The 17,159-nt window shown below is 43.8% G+C and overlaps 2 protein-coding genes across 8 annotated transcripts in view; both read right to left on the reverse strand.

Annotated features, from left to right (window-relative positions):
* Slc6a20b (solute carrier family 6 member 20b) overlaps positions 1-4,004 on the reverse strand; it is a 38,018-nt gene extending 34,014 nt beyond the window's left edge. Inside the window, 1 exon segment of one of the 2 annotated variants that reach the window (NM_001447091.1) lies at positions 3,786-4,004. In NM_001447091.1, coding sequence (NP_001434020.1) covers positions 3,786-3,903 — 118 coding nt within the window. In that variant the 5' untranslated portion in view covers positions 3,904-4,004. 2 annotated transcript variants of the gene reach the window in all.
* A 2,780-nt stretch (positions 4,005-6,784) lies between these two features.
* Positions 6,785-17,159, reverse strand: part of Slc6a20a (solute carrier family 6 member 20a) — a 41,227-nt gene continuing 30,852 nt past the window's right edge. Inside the window, exons 8-11 of one of the 6 annotated variants that reach the window (XR_015626327.1) lie at positions 12,373-12,577; positions 11,220-11,379; positions 8,418-8,583; positions 6,785-7,833 (exon numbers count right to left, since the gene is read on the reverse strand). Coding sequence is in view for 3 of the 6 variants with exons in the window: in NM_133296.2 (NP_579830.2) it covers positions 7,684-7,833; positions 8,418-8,583; positions 11,220-11,379; positions 12,373-12,577 (681 nt within the window). In the remaining 3 variants the exon portion in view is untranslated. Of the gene's footprint in view, positions 7,834-8,417; positions 8,584-11,219; positions 11,380-12,372; positions 12,578-13,462; positions 16,167-16,886; positions 17,019-17,159 lie in introns of those variants that run through there. The other 5 variants (NM_133296.2, XM_087560070.1, XR_015626328.1 and 2 more) reach the window with 5 other exon arrangements.

Genomic DNA, 17,159 nt, shown 5'->3' on the forward strand with positions numbered 1-17,159 from the left:
TTTTTGTTGTCTTTTTGAGACAGAGTTTCTCTGCGTATCCCTGACTGTCCTGTAATTAAATCTGTAGACCAGAGTGGCCTCAAACTCAAGATTACTTACCTGCTTCTGCTTCCTGAGTTAGAAGATCACCCTGTGTGCTGGGACTAAAGGTGTGCACCACCACACCTGGCATATTATTTGCTCTTAACAATTGATTCTTTAATATCTTGTAAGATCTGCCATTTGAAATAACCTGAAGTAAATATTCTCTTTGGCCTCTTCTCCCCATCCACATAATCTGTAAGGAAACATCCTAAGCAGTCAGGACAAATAATTCACATGCACCCACAATGAGAGAACATGGGATTCGTCCCCTGTTTTATGTCACAGCAACTGGAAAGTGTAGGCAAAAGCAGGGGGTGCCTATGGTACTGTGGGGCAGAAAAAAAAGCAGGCAGTAAGGAGGGAAAAGATACTCTACAAATTGAGAAAATTGGAGATATCGAGGCAGAAAGAGCTTTAATTCCCAGTGAAACCCTCATCTCCATCCTGCAACCCAAGCAGGCTGGCCCTTCTTTGCCTGCAGCTGTCAATGGTAGCAGCTTAATTAGCACCTGGCTCTAGGCTGCTGAAAATTCTCACGAGCATCCCAGGTCTAGTAATCTTAGTGCTAGAGATTCAGGCTTGGGAAAGCTTTTAAGTTTCCTTTAGCTCCCTGTATTGACGGTTATTGTGCTAGGAATGGAAGTCAGGGCCTCATGCATGTTTAAAGCAAGATTTCAGCAGCCCCGCCCACAGCCCTCAGCTAAGTAAGTGTTCTTGCAACTTTCTTCCCCTCTCACCCACCCATCATCTTTGGGATGTCCACAGACCAGTGTTTTACAAGCCCAGCAAGCAGAGTGCTTTATTTATATACTAAAAACATGGGGGGATCCTGGGCTAGGCTGTATGGAGTCCTTTGTCCCACTACCCCAGCAGTAGCTATGTGAGTTCTGGATAAACAACTAGAGCCCCTCATGGTGCCAGCACCCAACAAAGTTTCCTACATATTGACAGAACTTGCCCTGCTACCTCATTCAGCAGCTCCATTTGAGTTCCAGGTACCTCCCACCTCAAACTCAAAGCAAGCATTCCTCTATACTGGAAAACTCCAAGACTTCAGCTTTTGCTCAAGAAAGAGAAAAAAGCAAATCTTCCCTACCTTCTCCTATTTCTATCCCAAGAGCCCAGCATAGAGTAAAGAAGCAGAGGAGTAGAAAATCTCTGGGAGACATTTGGTTCCTTGGAATCCAGTGTTCTTGGCTTAAGAGTTGTGGCATAGCCCTCTACCCTAGTTCTAATGGGTAGCCATACAAGATCAAATCACTCTGCACCGTCAGAGCCCAAGGTCCCTAGTCTCCTTACTCCTAGTGGAAGTGGGAGCTATCTAGGTTTCTTACCGTGCTAGCTGTGGTTGGAGAGGGTTCTTCACTTGGAAGGGGCGTTCAGGGCACTGCACAGTCATAGCCACTTCTGAGTCCTTCTCTGCAATTTTGAGTTATGTACATGATCCTAAGCAGAGTCTTTTCGAATCATGGGGTGAGATATGCCAAGGAATGTACTAAGAGTGCTAACAGCCATCTAGGGGATCATGGAGCTCAGTTCCCAGGGACAAAAGGATCAAGCCACAGGGAAAGGGATAACAGCTCTATCTCTCTGGGATGGGAATGACCCTAAGGCTGTTAATCTTCACTCAACCTGAAGTCCTCCCTTCTCTCCTACTGGTCTTTGTTTAGACAGACACAGACAAACACGCACAGACACGCACAGACACACACACACCCCTTGCGCTTTTCTGCCTATTTCTCCTCATATTATCTTCTAGGAACAAGCAGCAGCCATCTCAGAACCAACTTTGCAGAGGGAGCGCAGCATAGTCTAAAATTGTAAGGCACTCTGCTCTTAATGTGTTGGTCAATCTACTCAATTAGGAACATTTGAGTTGTATCCAGTATCTTTTCCTAAACCAAGCTGTGGAATTCAGGTGGCTCACAGAACTCAGAAGTGCAATGGCTGTCACAGAGGTCTGCAGAGCCCTGGGGCCACACGAGGGAGGGAAGAGTGAAAGTATTGGCAGGGGACAGCACATACCCACACTAATGGTCGGAGCTGGCCCAGCTTGTCATTGTGTATAAGCAGGGTATGAACAGTGCCTTCTCATCCAGGAGGCTTCTCAAGGCTAAATCCCCTTCTTGGTCTGAAAAGGCTGGGTTTTTACACTTTACCAACCTGGGGCTGAGGCCTGTGTGGTTTATTCTCCAGAGACACCTTACAGCAGAGGCCATATTTCCACAGGTGTTTGGAGTTATGCTCTAACATTCAAAGGTCATACGATCCTTTAACCCAAAGCACCAAGCAGTAAGCACATTGCATCTTGTGTGGCCCATGGTCAGCTTGTCTCTATGACACAGCCTGGTTGCTTATCTGCTTCCTAGGGCCAGAAGAAAGCTCAAAGCTCTTACCAAGGTGGGAGTGTGGGCACCTTTAGTTGTGCCGGGCAATCATTTCCTCAAACCTCAATAATTCAATTCAAGCAGATGAGCTCTGTAATCCTTTTGTCAAGAAAACAATACAACAATGGAATCTAAAGAGCCTCTTTTAGTTGGTATCGTATTTTGTACACAGAAAAGGAAGAAAGATCATAGCTCCATATGCACAACCCAGAGGTTAAAGAGTTAGAGTAGGAATAGAGAAAACCTTTATAGCTTCAACTTAGCTAAAAACATTTTAGATAGCAGAGCAAAAGCACTGTCCATGGATGCGAAGGCCAAACCTTCCTCCTGTGCGGGACTGTGGTCAGTTCTTTGGAGGTGATATCCAGCAGATTCCAGGAAGGTGAAAGTTTTAGATGTGAAGCACTCAGTTAGGCAGACATGTTGCATCCGCCCATTGCACTCACCTCCACCATACATCTGGCACAGGTAGGGGAAGCGCCATACATTGCCCAGGCCCACAGCATAGGAGACACAAGTAAGTAAGAACTGCAGGGGGTTGCTCCACTTTGGCCGCACCTTCTCCACAACCCCAGGCTGGGCACACTCTGTTGACCTTGGTCTTCCTGGGCGCTGACCAGGGCCTCCAGAGCCCCCGCAGGGCTCCCCATCCTCTGGCAGCGAGACCACACGTGCTGAAGGCGATTCCATCTTCTCTCACTCTCAGTGTAGAATGGACAGCACCTGTGCTCTCTTCTGTCACCCAAACCCAATGTTCTCTACCGTTTCTCTCAGGTGTCTGGAATCAGCTTTTGGCCCTGCAAGTCCCTGGTGTGGGTTCTCTGCTTGACCAGTGCCCCCCTCAATGCCTCAACCTCACAGGTGGCCAGTTTAGACCCTCCCACTGACCTTTGGCCACATTCCTTTCTGTGTCCCTTGTCTCTCAAGCTCCAGGATTTCTGGGCTCCTCTCTCTTAAGGGTGTCTGCAAAAAAATTCACAAAGATGATTGTATCTGCTGGAGGCTGATGGTGAACTGGAAAATGTTTAGTGGTAAACTGCAGACAGTACTGATTTATGTACGTGTCAATTTCTATAGTACAAATACTCCCACTATGGCATATTCCGAGCTACCAATACAATCCATTAAGTGTAACAGGACACCATGATGTCGGGTTTCCACCTTGCACACACAATGACCGAGCTAGCCTCAGGAGCACAACTGGCAGTTAAAGGGTAGCAAGCAATCAGAGATGGTGAGTTGAGCATTGTGTCTGATTTCTAATTTATACCTCGCCCAAGCCACCGAAATAACTGTATTTAACAATCACCTTACCAAAGGTGATGAAGCTCAGTTCTCTGGGGTATCCAGATGCCCAGCACAGATGATTCAGTCCCACCTTACCACGCCTTAGTGTTCCCAGGAAGCTGCCCCGGCTAAGGGATGACTGCATGGGAACTTCACTGTGCCTACCAGAAACAGGATACAAAAGACCACCAAACTGTGTCACTTGAATTCTGGACGAAGGAGAGAAAGTGGGTGAAGCTGTGGCCAGGGTTCTATAGTCTTATTCTCATAGTCGTATTGCACAACTAAGAAGGTTATGCAATTTTCAATCATTTGCTCATCCTGGTGAGTGCACTGTTAATTAATTATCCAAGTTTCTAGTTTCCCCATATGAGGAGTCCAAACTCCTCAGCTCTGCTTGCAAAACCTTGAGGATTTTTTTTCTGATGTTGTTGGTTTTGCAGTTTTCTTTTTTTTAAAACTGTTATTTTTACTTTGTGTGTGTTTTGCCTTGTGTATATCTATATCTTTCATTCATATAACATGAATATATACATAGATATCTGGAACTGGAGTTATGGGTTGTTGTAAACCACCATTTGGGTGCTAGAAATGGAACCCAGGTCCTGTGCAAGAATAGCCAGCGTTTTTAACTGCTGAGCCATGGCCTCCCTTTTGAGATGGAGGTTTGCTAAGTTTCTTGCTTAGGCTGGGTCTTCAGTCTTCCTGTTTCAGCCTCTCAAATAGGTGGGGCTACAGGTATATATTACCACACCTGGCTCATGTTGACTTCTAATTACAATTATATTATTTGAGATTTGTTTTGGGCCCTAAGTAAGATATGGTCTTCTCTGGAGAAGTTCAATGTGCTGATGAGAATAAATATTCTAGAATTATTGTATGGATAATCTATCTTTTTAAAATGATACTTGACCTCTTATTGTTATACAACAATCTTTGTTTCCTTTTATGGGGTTTTGTTGTTTTGTTTTTTGAAACAGGTATAGCCTAGTCCTGGAATTCATATAACTATCATCTATTTGCCTCAGTCTCCCAAATAGTGGAAATTCAGGCACACATTATTACCTCATGTGGCTCTTTTAAAATTTTATTTGATTTTCTAATTTACTCTCCAATATAGCACAATATTGTGCTATTGTGCCTAGAACCAGCAAAGGATTTGTCTGAAATAGGACTCAGTACCATCTCAAGAGAACTATTGAGAAACATCTTGCTCTACATTAGATCCACGGAAACTAAAGTAAAGCTATTTCATTCGACTGTGTTGTAGACAGCTCCCTGACTGACCTGGGTCAGCTTAGGATCTTTTAACTTCCTTACAATGGTGTAAAAGCAAAACGAATTCTGTAGAAGCTATAGTTTGAGTTTCAATGCTTTGCCAGGAAGCAATCTGAAGCAGGATACTCTCTGGGTATGTGGAGAGTCCTGGTAGCCACATGGCCTTTGCTGATCATTTGACAGCGAGTTGCTGCCCTGACTGATGGTCAGGAAGGTAGGTGTAACAGATGCCATTTCAACTCACGGTGCTCTTCAGTTTGTAGTGTGTGCAGCAGTATGTAACCCCAGTGTGGGTAGTGGAGTGTGAGAGCACAGCCCAAGAATGGAGTTCAGTAAGAAAATTCTGAGTGCTTGTGAGAAAACTCTAAGAAGACAAGAGTCTTGTGACCTCAGTTTCTTCAAAATACAGAATTGTTCTTGGAATGTGCTTGCATGACCCTCCCAGGTGTATCCCATAGGAGCGATTTTACTTTAAATTACTCGTTACAACTGGCTATTGTACTTGTTTATATGCCTCTGTGGAAAAAAAACGTGTTTTTGCCACAGGTGCCTTGTCTTTGTGATTGTAAACAGCTGGAAGTCATGAGAACTTTACTCATGAGACCTTTCTTAACCCTTAGAGTCTAAGTTGTCTGATGCTCTGAGTGAAGTTGGCTGTTGTGTTCAGATGTTAGTCTGCCTCATTCTTAGGCTCCATGCTCCTAGGTTCCACTGCCTGTAAAGGGGTGAACAAAATAACATCTGTATTTCATGATAACGTGACCTCACCTGTCTGTTTCCATAACTGTCTCACAAAAGTGATTTCCTTTCATAACTGGAAATGCTTAGTGGTATATTTAAATTTTTACCACTACTGGATGTATTTCTAAACGTGCCATGTTCTTTTCTCTCTTTAAATAGGCTCTACACTGACTCTCAGATTTGACTGCATATTGGATTCACCTGAGAAATGGTTTGTAAGTTATGCAAGGCCTGGTCCCACTCCGGGATTTCTGATGGATGCTGGAACGTTTAATGCTCCCAGGTGTTTAGAATGGCAGACATCTTGGGCACGCTGAAATAGTAATAGGATAATAACATTGGACATCCTTCCTCTTTTCACCTCTGAGGGTACATGATATTGAGACCTTGACTGTGACTGACTCGAGGAAGGCATGACAATTGCAGAAACAAAATAAATGCCACATCTTACATTTTACAGACAGTGATCATTCTGAAATCAGGTATCAAGAGGAGATGGAAGTGTTGATGGGATGGCAGCTAAGATAGTGAAAAACTTTTATTTTTTAAGTAAGTTACAGGTCTATATTAAAAGGTTTGCTTTGGGAAATACATCATCATTGTCCACCGTTTTATACTTATATATTATTTTAATGTATATAAAATTACGTGTGTGTCTGTACAGGTGCATGCAGGTAACAAGGACAGTAGAGGATGTTGAATCCCCTGGGATTGGAGTTGGTTGGAGGTTGTAGGCTTCCCAATATAGATGCTAGAAACCAAACATTGGTCCTCTGCAAACATAGCAAAGATTTACCAGGAAAATTTCTCTTCAGCCCCACAGAAGGCCTTTCTTGTGCCTCCGTCTGCTATTGGGAAAAGAGAGAAATAAAAGACACCTCTGGCTGATGTTCCAAGTGATGTCTAAAGCATTTTCAAAGGCATCTGCTTAGGAAGATCCAAAGATATCCTTCAATCCCATGGGCTCAGCAGAGCAAAGATTGTTAGCACAGGAAGAACTCTCAGTCTAGATAACCTTGATTCACTTTATTACGATAAAAAAGAGACATATTCACATGGTGCATGGATAACAGCCATAAATATGGAGTATTTTCAGCTACACACTGCTCTGTGTGATTTATATACATTTTAGAAAACATTATTATTCAGAAGTGAATGAAGGTGGTCGCGAGTGATATTTATAGCAAAGTTAGAGTTACTTGTATCCTTATAGATGCATCTGACACTGAAACCCTAGAGATGGGAGTGTCTGTTCAGATTCCTTGTACAGTCTAGAGTTGTAGAGAGGTTGGTCCTGGCCCACTGTGAGGAACCTTAGATTCAGAGAAAGGTGACGTCCATTGGAACCCCAGAAAAAGTCTCTTAGTGGCTATTATATCCTGGTAACATATAGAGAGTAGTCAGGGAACAGAGAAATTGCACATTCATTGTGACTTTATAGAAAAGAGCTAGATTAAATTTAATTTGTCACCTTTCATGCTTCAAAACCTCTGACACTGGTTGAAAAGCAAATACCCTCTAGTATTTTGTTTTCTTTTAAACAACAACAACAACAATAAAAAAATGTAATTGCTTGTTTGGCTCCTTAGAGTTACAGTCAAGTTTCTAATGACAGTTTACCTTAAATTCTAGAACTTTCTAGAATCAAGAAAACAACAATCTTCAATACTGGCCTTAACCTTTGATGACAAAGAGGCTATAAGGTATGACCTTCAGACGGCAGAGGATGGAGGGCCCCTCCTAAGGGATGTGGTCCCCTCCCCAAGGCAGTCTTCTTTTGCTAAGCTCTCTCATCTTCTATACAGACTCAGGAGGCCACAGACCAGCACTCCAGCCAAGAAGATCCCACCAGCAGGTGGTAACTGTGAAACAGAGTGGCTGACTTCGGTCTTTGGGAGGTCCATTCTTAGGCCACTGGGGAAGAGCCTCCCCTCTTGAGGCGATTCCTGATGAAAGTCCCCAGGGCCACCAGGGGGATGCACATAGTAGATGAAGCCACCAGCAAACCGATGACAGCTAGTGCATGTGGAGGGTAATCCTTGGTCACCAGCTGCCCCTGCGAGAAGAAACGGAGTATCAGGGGAAGGTCCCTTCTATCAGATCCAAGAGAAATGTTTGCCCAAGCCTTCTTCTATGAAGGGAATGATGCTCAATAGTGAGAAGAGGCCTGTGGTGTTCCATGACTCTGCAATTCACAGTAAATCTTCTGAGAAAGAATGCCCATTTTCTCTATATGCCATAAAGATTGACCTTTTGAAGTATATGTGAGTTGTGGGTGAAGCTCTCCAAGAAGAATGCCATAAAAAGTCTATCTAGTACTCTATGCTGAGGCCCTAAATGTAAGGTAACCTTTAGGACAGATTAGAACTTTCTGTGGTGGTTGAAATGCTCTGTATGAATCTGTCTATGTGGTACCCCAGAGGAACCAGCACTTCTTCGGGAAAGTTCCACTGGGAACTCAGAGCCCAGTTCTGCTATACTAGATTGAGCATCTGAAATGTCTTGATGAAGCTCTCATGCTATCACCTGTAATCTCCTCACAGCACAGCAATGGTTCCTTGTGTCAGAAACTGAAGAGCTGTGCTCTGAAGTGACACTGTTGCCTCTGCTCTTCCTCAGACCTGCAGGAGCATCACATACCTGAGTAGCATCCCAGGCTTGGTACTGCAGCGTTCCCGTGAGGATGTAGTCACTCAGGTAGAAGATAAAGAGGCCGATGATGAGCAGTGGGCTCACAAAAGCCCACATGGCCTTCCAGTACCAGTTGAGGGGCCGGCCAGTCATGGCCCGAAGATCACTTTCAAATCTGTTTGGAACACAGGGAGAGAGCCTGGAGGGAGGGGCTCCAGCTTGTATACCCTCTGCACTTGGGAAGATGCTATTCTGGTTACCAATGATGTTTGATTGTGACCCTGAACCCAAATGGTCTTTTCCTTTCCTGTGGGAGATGTTGAGGTAAAGGGAAAAGGGCTGAGGCTGCCTGAGTGGAGAATGACCAAGAAGGAAGAGGTCATGGGGCATCTCCCCAGTGTGTTGGCCTTCAGAGGAAAGCTCCTGGTGTGTCCCTGAGGCTAATTCCTTTCAAAGATGTGGGCCAGGGTGCATGGTGGAGGGGCATGCCAGTCCCCTCAGTCCACAGGGCTAGGGTGGCATTGCCCCTGTCCACCTACTCTGTCCACTAGTGATGATTCCAAGTATTCTCTCCTGCTCCTTGAGATGCTGTCAGAACAGTCACTTTGTGCTTGGAGGAACCTGGCCCTGGCACAGAAGGGCAGGTAAAGTAGAGCAAGAGCAAACTTCTAGACTGAAGCCCAAGACCACCCTCGCATCCTCATCTCGGCCATATTCTAGCTTTCTCCTTTTTCTTACTTGGCCTCTTGCTTACACTAGCAACAGCACTGAAGTGTTCATTTACCATGGATTTGATGGGTCAGTCCCATAGGCGGCATCACTCACATGTGTGAATTTAAAAGAATTTCAACACGTAAGGACCTAAGCAACCTCTATTCCTCAAGAGAGAGGCCAGCGAATTTAATGAGGGCTCTCAGAGCCTGGGTGGCTTGGGGCCAGATAAGATAGCAGCTGCAGTCACAGCCACTGCCTCCTTGTACCTATCTGTTCTACCGTGTCCATGTACGGTTGTGCAGAGCTCTGCCTGCCCCGTTCTGCTGCTGACTGAACTGGACTCTAGCTTCCCACCATGAATGTGCAATGAGAATACCGGGACAAAGGTCAGAAAGTGCTGTACGCCTCTTGCTTCTCCCCTATTCAGTTCTGAATAGAGAAAGGGAAGCTGGTTGCAGCAAAGTGACGACTCTGTTGTTGGAGACCACTAGATGGCAATGTCTCCTGCATGAGCAGAAGGCTCCTCCTGGCCATTATCTGGGTCACAGGCAAGGCTCCTCTTTCTCCCTCCTTCCCATCACTTCCCACCACTTTCTGGGATATAACTGTGTCCCCTCTTCAGTCATGTCACGGCTTAGAAGCTGAAGTTCAGACCTCTAACTTTCTTCTACTCTGAAATACCACTCCATGTCTCTGTCTCACTGAAAATTTCTGGGTGATCATTTATACGTCTCCACATTGGGAAATCAAGTCACCCAGTCTTTTAAGGGCTTCAAATTGTCGGAAACTGATGGAGAACATAATAAAGGATTCCCAAGTTGGTTTGGAAATGTGACAAATTATAATCCTTCTTCAGCTTCCCAAGCACTTTTAAGACTCTAGTCCTAAAGGAAAGCCACCAATCTGATCTTAACCAAACTTATCTACTGAAACAGGTGGTCACTAAAGATGCTTCAGCATGTCATGGCACCCTGGCTCTTCAGTGGATTGTGGGAAACACTTCTCAATGGACAGCCAGCTCTTTATAGAGTGTCATGGCTAGTTTTATCCAAGCCCAAAACAGTTTAGATCGTCATAAAAATCTAAGGAAGAGGGAAGAATGATCTTTGAACTAGATCACATTGCTTTATGGACTCACTCAGCAGGGCTGGTGACTTGAGTCCCCATGGTTCTCAAGGGTTCCTCGCTGTTGCTGTTTGATGGGGGGGGGGGGAAGGAAAGGAAAATTCTACACTAGTAAGTCTCAGCATCTAGTCCCCAGAACTCCAAGAAGAATCTGCATTCTTGGACCTAAATACAGATCTCCTCAACAGGAAGGAACTCTTGCAGTGTTTTCACAAGACCTCCCCAGGTGATGTGATAATGCCCGGCTTTCTATATTCCATCACCTGGCAAGCCAAAACCATCCCAGTGCTGGCTGGGGCACCAAGGTAGAAATTTGGCCACATCCATGCTTTCTCTCTCTCTTTTTCTTTTTCATTTTCCTTTTTTGCTTCTTTCTTTCTTTCTTTCTTTCTTTCTTTCTTTCTTTCTTTCTTTCTTTCTTTCCTTCCTTCTTTCTTTCTTTCTTCTGTCCTTCCTTCCTTCCTTCCTTCCTTCCTTCCTTCCTTCCTTCCTTCCTTCCTTCCTTTCTTTTGAGACAAAATTTTGCTGTGTGGCCTTGCCATCCTGAAACTCCACTATAGACCAGGCTGACCTTGACCTAAGAGATCCACTTGTGCTGAGATTAAAGGTGTGCACCACCACGCCCAACTGAGGCTGAGTTTTCCAAGTGGACTCAGGTCAGGGTTCTTGAAAAGTTCTGATGGTGGGGGAAGATCAAAGAATCTAATCCTGGAGGCAGAGTTCCCTCCCCGCCCAGAAAGCCCTGAGTCCAGAAGGGTCAACAGAAAAACATGTCATGGTACAAAATGAAAAACAGCAGAAAAAAAGCTGTTAGTTGCTGGCAAACTGGCAAAGCAAGAGATGAATGAGATCTGAGGGCAAAGGCCAAACTGGCGGGTTTGGTATCTAAAACAGGTATTCCTTCCAAGGAAGGATGGTTTTCTTATGAATGTGGCCCTGCAGCTAGCTACCCCACATCTGGGCTCTCCTTACCTCCTCAGCCCATACACGTAGCACACAGCTATAGTCTCCACCAGCACAATGAGCAGCAGAGACAGCGTGGCTGCATAGTCATTGAATATGTCAAACCAGTAGTTCCCAGCCTCCATGGTGAACACCATGCCAACAGCACAGTTAATGAGGCACACCAGACCTGGAAGACAAGATCACTGCTCTTCTCTCTGAGTCTCCCTACTCAGATCCCACATTATATGTCAGCAGGAGCCACAGGTCCTTAGGTGTACCTTAAAGGGAGGCTCACCCACATGAGCTATAGGGCCTGCTCTTCAGGGGATGTCAGCTCATGGAAAAAGGGACTGGGGACAGTATATACAACTGGGCTACAGAGACCCAGTCCCAGGAAGGATGCCAAGTGCTAGGAGGTTCTGAGTCAAGAGGGTGTAGCTTTCAGTGAGTAGTCAGAACGTGAAAATTGGATGGAGCCTTGTTTTACTCAACCAGAGGTGTCTGGCCACAGAGTCCTCATGACCCTGGTTGGATAGCATGACAGTGAAGTTAATGGGTAGCCATCATGGGAAAGTCTAGTTCCTTTACTAATAACTTCACAGTCAAAGTGCATGAAGAAGTGGTATGTGTTCTTACAATGATGTATCAGACAGGATTAGGGACTGACAATTGCACAGTACAGCTCACTGAGGGTTGATGGCAGGCCTGTGATATCTTTTTTTTTTTTTTAAAGAATGACTTTCAAGAGCAGAGGCAAACACAAGTAGCATTAGACAGCAGAACAGGGTGGTCTGATCAGGGGCTTATTGCCTGGAGAGTATGTGGAAGGAGATCTTCCTGGTCTGGGAACAGGTCATACACTCACCTAGGAAATGGACAGTTGATGTTATCCTTCAATTAAAACAAAAACAGATGGAGGCTCTCAAAGCCTGGAGACCTGAGTGCAGGCTGGGGAGTTAGCCTTTTCCCAAGGGTGGGCTGGCTGACCACCTTACTTCCCTGGGATGTGGTGTGTTCCTAGTCTATCTCCCAGGGCTGAGTAAGACACAGTACAGAAACACAGACTCCTAGATCCTGCTTCTGCAGTTGGTTTAGAAGTACAAAGCTCTTGAGGAAACCCCTCTACTGTCTTGCATTTCCTGCCCACCCATGTCCTGCCTCCTCAGCAGTATGTCCTGACCTGAAATGGCCTCCTTGGGCAGGTAGCTGGAGATGACCTTGCTGTCAGTCAGAGGGGTGAGGATGGCCGCTGTATTTCCAAGCATGCTCCCCATTCCCAGCATCAGCAGCATGAAGAAGTAGAGCACTGACCAGAGCTGGGACACTTCCATGTTTTTAATGGCCTCAGTGTAGACGATGAAGGCCAGGCCTGTGCCCTGGACAGCCTGTGAGTAATAGAAAGACACTGGTTACACACCTGAGGCAAGGGGGAGGAGTGTTGGAATTTCACACTTTGAATGTCTTTGAACAGAATGTCCCCAACTCTTGTGCTTTTGGAGATCTAACTTTTTGTCCATCTGTTTGTCTTTTTTTTCTAGATAGGATTTCTCTGTATAACCATCCTGGTTATTCTGGAACTAGCTTTGCCTACCAGGCTGGCTTCAAACTCACAGAGATCCTCTTGCCTCTGCCTCCCAAGCACTGAGATAAAAGGTGTGCACCACTAGACCCTGTTGGGATGTGCATAGCTTTTAGGAGTTGTACTGTCACTGAAGAAAGTAGGTCATTGGGTAAGCTTTACATCATATTTACTTATATTTACTTATATGATGTATAGCACTAAATATTATGTTATTATTGAGGTTTTATAGCCTTCTGTTCTTTGCTTCCTGGTCCATCTATAGCTAAGAGTCTTAGCTTCACATTGCCATGGTCATGAACTCTGCAACCTTTTCTACCATGACAGATTGTACCCTCTCACTCGGAGAAGCAGAATAATCCCTTACCCCCATTAGTTTTTTTCTTGTCAGATATCTGACTACAGCAATAAAAATTACGTTAAACGAAAATATAGGTAAGTTCAATGGCATAAATATAGTGGGAATAGTAAGCCTTAGGAACAGATAAGGATATCTTAACACTTGTAGAAAATTTAAAGTGAATATTGATATATCACAAAACAATGATTTCACTATTATTACCAGAAGCCATCAATTCTAAACAATGTCAGTGTTAAAATACTCCCTACTGGGGTGGTCTGATCTTCCATGCCCATGGCTACCACTGAAGCACCATGTGATAAACAACAATTAGAATAAATAATTAACTTTGAAAAGATAGTGTCTTTAATAATAAACATAATAATTGGTTTAAAGGATCACCATAAAGTTAATACCGTATTAGATATGGCTAAAGAGACAACTTGTGAACAAGGAGGTATATCTTAGGGTAAATTCTCTTCAGCTTAATATAGTTTGACCTAAAGATGCACTAAATGTGGACTAATGATGTCTTTGTACATAGTGAACTGTAACCTAAGTTGATGGGTAACAGACTTTAATCTTTATAACAAGTTGCTGAATCTCAATCACAACAGCCCAGCTTCAGCAAACCATAGACAGCCAACTGCTTAAAACAAGGATCAAATATAAATTTTATCCAACTGAGTCGTCTCTACACTTCACTTACATTTCCTTTTTTATGTGCATTGGTGTTTTGCAGACAGATGTGAACTGCTTTGTAGGTGCTGGGACTTGAACCTGGCTCCTCTGGAAGAGCAGCCAATGCTCTTAACTGCTGAGCCATCCCTCCAGCCCACTCACTTCCATTTTCTGTATATTATTTTCTTTTCTTTTGCCATATACATAGCCTGTGCATGAGCAGATAGAATATCCCAAGCTTCTTTTGGCCTAGTATCGTTCTAATTACAGAATCAAGCCAATTAATATTTGTGAAGATGACTTACTATTAGATTGTCTTACTTACTTTTCAGTTATTGTGCCACAATGCCATGACCAAAGCAATATAAAGGAAAGTGTTTAATTTGGGGCTCATGTTTGTAGAGGATTAGAGTCCATGACCATCATAGAGGGAGTATGGCTGCAGTCATGCAACCATAGTGTTTGAGCAGTAGCTGAGAGTGTACGTCCCTTTATTCAAGTATAGGGCAGAGGGAGTTAACTCAAAGCCCCACCCCTCACATATACTGTCTCCAGTGAGGCTACAACTCTTAATCCTTCTCAAATAGTTCCACCAATTAGGGACCAAGAGTTCAAAGATATGACCCTTTGGCCACTTGATTTAAAACACCACCAACCATATCCTGTTCCTTGATTGTCATGGGCTTGTGGCCATATCACAATGTGAAAAGCCTTTAGTCCAACTCTAAAACTCCCCATAGTCTTTCATGGTCTGAACACTGTTTTAAAGTTCAAAATCTCTTCTGAGACTCAAGGTGACTCCTTAATTGTAGCTCCTTATAAAAGCAAATTACATACTTTCAATATACATTGACACAAAATATACATTACCATTCCAAAAGGGAGGAATGGGGATAGAGTGAAGAAAAAAAATACTGAACCAAAGCAAGACAAAACCCAGCAGGGCAAACTCCAAATCCTATAGTTCTCTATCAGTTGTCAAAGGGCTCAGATGGCTCCTAGCATCTAGTTTAACTAACTGTAATGTGCTTGCTTGCTCTCGCTCTCTCTCTCTCTCTCTCTCTCTCTCTCTCTCTCTCTCTCTCTCTCTCTCTGTCTCTCTCTCTCTCGCAGGGTCGACAACACAGTCCAGGCTTCATGGCTATAACTTCATGTATGGCTTCTCTGGGCTTTCATGCAGGGAATCCTCTGCCACACACCTGGCCTCAGAGGTTTTTCTTAACTGCAGAGGAAGATTCCACAATTCCTTTACCCCTGTATCCCCCAGGACTCTAAGGCCTAAACTACCAGGGCCAATGCTCAAGTTCAGCCACTTGAGTTGGAACCTGTTCCCCTTCTTGAATTACATTTGCATAACATTTTCCCCTGTTGCAGCTTTTTAGCAGTGGAAAATTCCCTAGGCATTTCCTTTTTACAAGTAGAAGGATTAGCTGTAGGTGGGTTCTTGCTCTGAGGGCGACCCTCCCTTTATTCCATTTTACCTCAGACCTCAACCCTCTCCTTATCTCTTTCAGGAAAAACATTAAATTTTGTGGGACTTCTTCTTCTCCTCAAACTGTACATTTTGTATTTCTTTTTGCCTTGCTTGTTATTTTTCATTGAAGCCCTACATACCAATGATTACTAACAGCCATGCAACAAAGTTAATATTTGGTTGCCTTAAAATTAGTCCAAAAACTCTCAATTTAGTTCCAGGAAGATTTTGTTTTTGTTTGTTTGTTTAGAATAAGGGCTGAAAGCCTCAACATTCTTCGCCAAAATATCAAGAGGTTGGTTAATATTGTTCCTCTCTGAAACTTCTTGAACTGAGCATCCACAATCCACATTGATTTCAGCACTACTGTCCTCCAAGCTTGTATAAAAATAGTCCATTTAACCTTGCTTACAGTATTCAACAGCGTTCCTAATCCAATGTCCCAGCGTCTTCCATATTCTTCCAAAAACAGCATGATCAGGTCTCTCGCAACAATAGCATATTTCTTAATACCAACTTTTTGTCTTACTTACTCTTCTGTTGTCATGAAAAGAACACCATGACCAAGGCAATTTATAAAAAAGAAAGTGTTTAATTTGGGGCTCATGGATGCAGACAGTTGGAGTCCATGACCGTCATGGGGGAGGGGCATGGCAGCAGAGAGCAGGTAGCAGGCATGGTGCTGGAGCAGCAGCTAAGACCTTACATCCTGCTGGAGAGAAGGCTAATTGGGAATGGCCCTGGCTTTTGAAATCCACTCTCAGTTAACACATCTCTCCCATTAAGGCCACACCTTTTAATCCTTCTCATATAGTTCCACCAACTGGGGACCAAGTATTCAAACATATGAGCTTATGGGTGACATTCTCATTAAATCACCACAGATTCCCTTTTAACAACCTAGAAGGAAGCAGAAAGAAAACCAGTCAACCGACCAGTCACACAAATAAAATGATGGAGATTAGAACATGCAGAGGCAAAGCTATGAGACCTGGGGAATAGGAGAGAAAATATTAACATAGATCTAAATGAAGATCTTCAAGGAAAAAAAAAAAAGAAACAGAGGCAACAGTTAGGAAACAATATATATGAACTTGGAAAAACTGAGAAGAAACACAGATCCATAAATCCTGTAGGTTCAATATTACTTAGGCTCAGGCCTTGATTATATTACACATCCATACTAAATTCACCAAATATGCCTAAGACAAGGGACATATTTAGTGAAGTCAGAGAAAAGGCCATTCACTTACAAAAATAAAAGGGTAGACAAGACAGTTCAACCAGTAAAGGTACTTGTAGTGGTGGCCTGGCAATTCATGTTCAGTATCTGGGACCCATATAAAGGTAGAAGGAGAGAACTGACTCCACAAAGGGGTCCTTCTACCTCCTCACAAGTGCTGTGGCACACACACACACACACACACACACACACACACACACACACACACAGAGTAATCACACATATGCACGCACACACGTGCACACACAAGTAATCCATTTAAAACAAAATAATAAAAGAAAAATTCAGCATTTTCTTAGATTTTTCCATTGCTGTGAAGAGACACCATGACTAAGGCAACTCTTATAAAGGACAATATTTAGTTGGAGTTGGCTTACAGTTCCAGAGTTTCAGTCCATTATTATCATGGTAGGCAGCATGGCAGCATCCAGGCAGGCACGGCCCTGGAGGAGCTGAGAGTTCTGCATCTTGTTCCAAAGACAAATAGGAGAAGACCAGATTCCAGGCAGCTAGGAGAAAGGTCTCTCAAAGCTCATCTGTACATTGACACACTTCCTCCATCAAGGCCACACCTCCTAATAGTGCCACTTTCTGGACCAAGCATATTTAAACCACCACAAGCATCAACAATTGAAATCAGAATCATACAT

Source organism: Rattus norvegicus, chromosome 8 (assembly GCF_021556685.1).
Source record: "Rattus norvegicus strain SHRSP/BbbUtx chromosome 8, alternate assembly SHRSP_T2T, whole genome shotgun sequence".
Classification (NCBI taxonomy): Eukaryota; Metazoa; Chordata; class Mammalia; order Rodentia; family Muridae; genus Rattus; species Rattus norvegicus.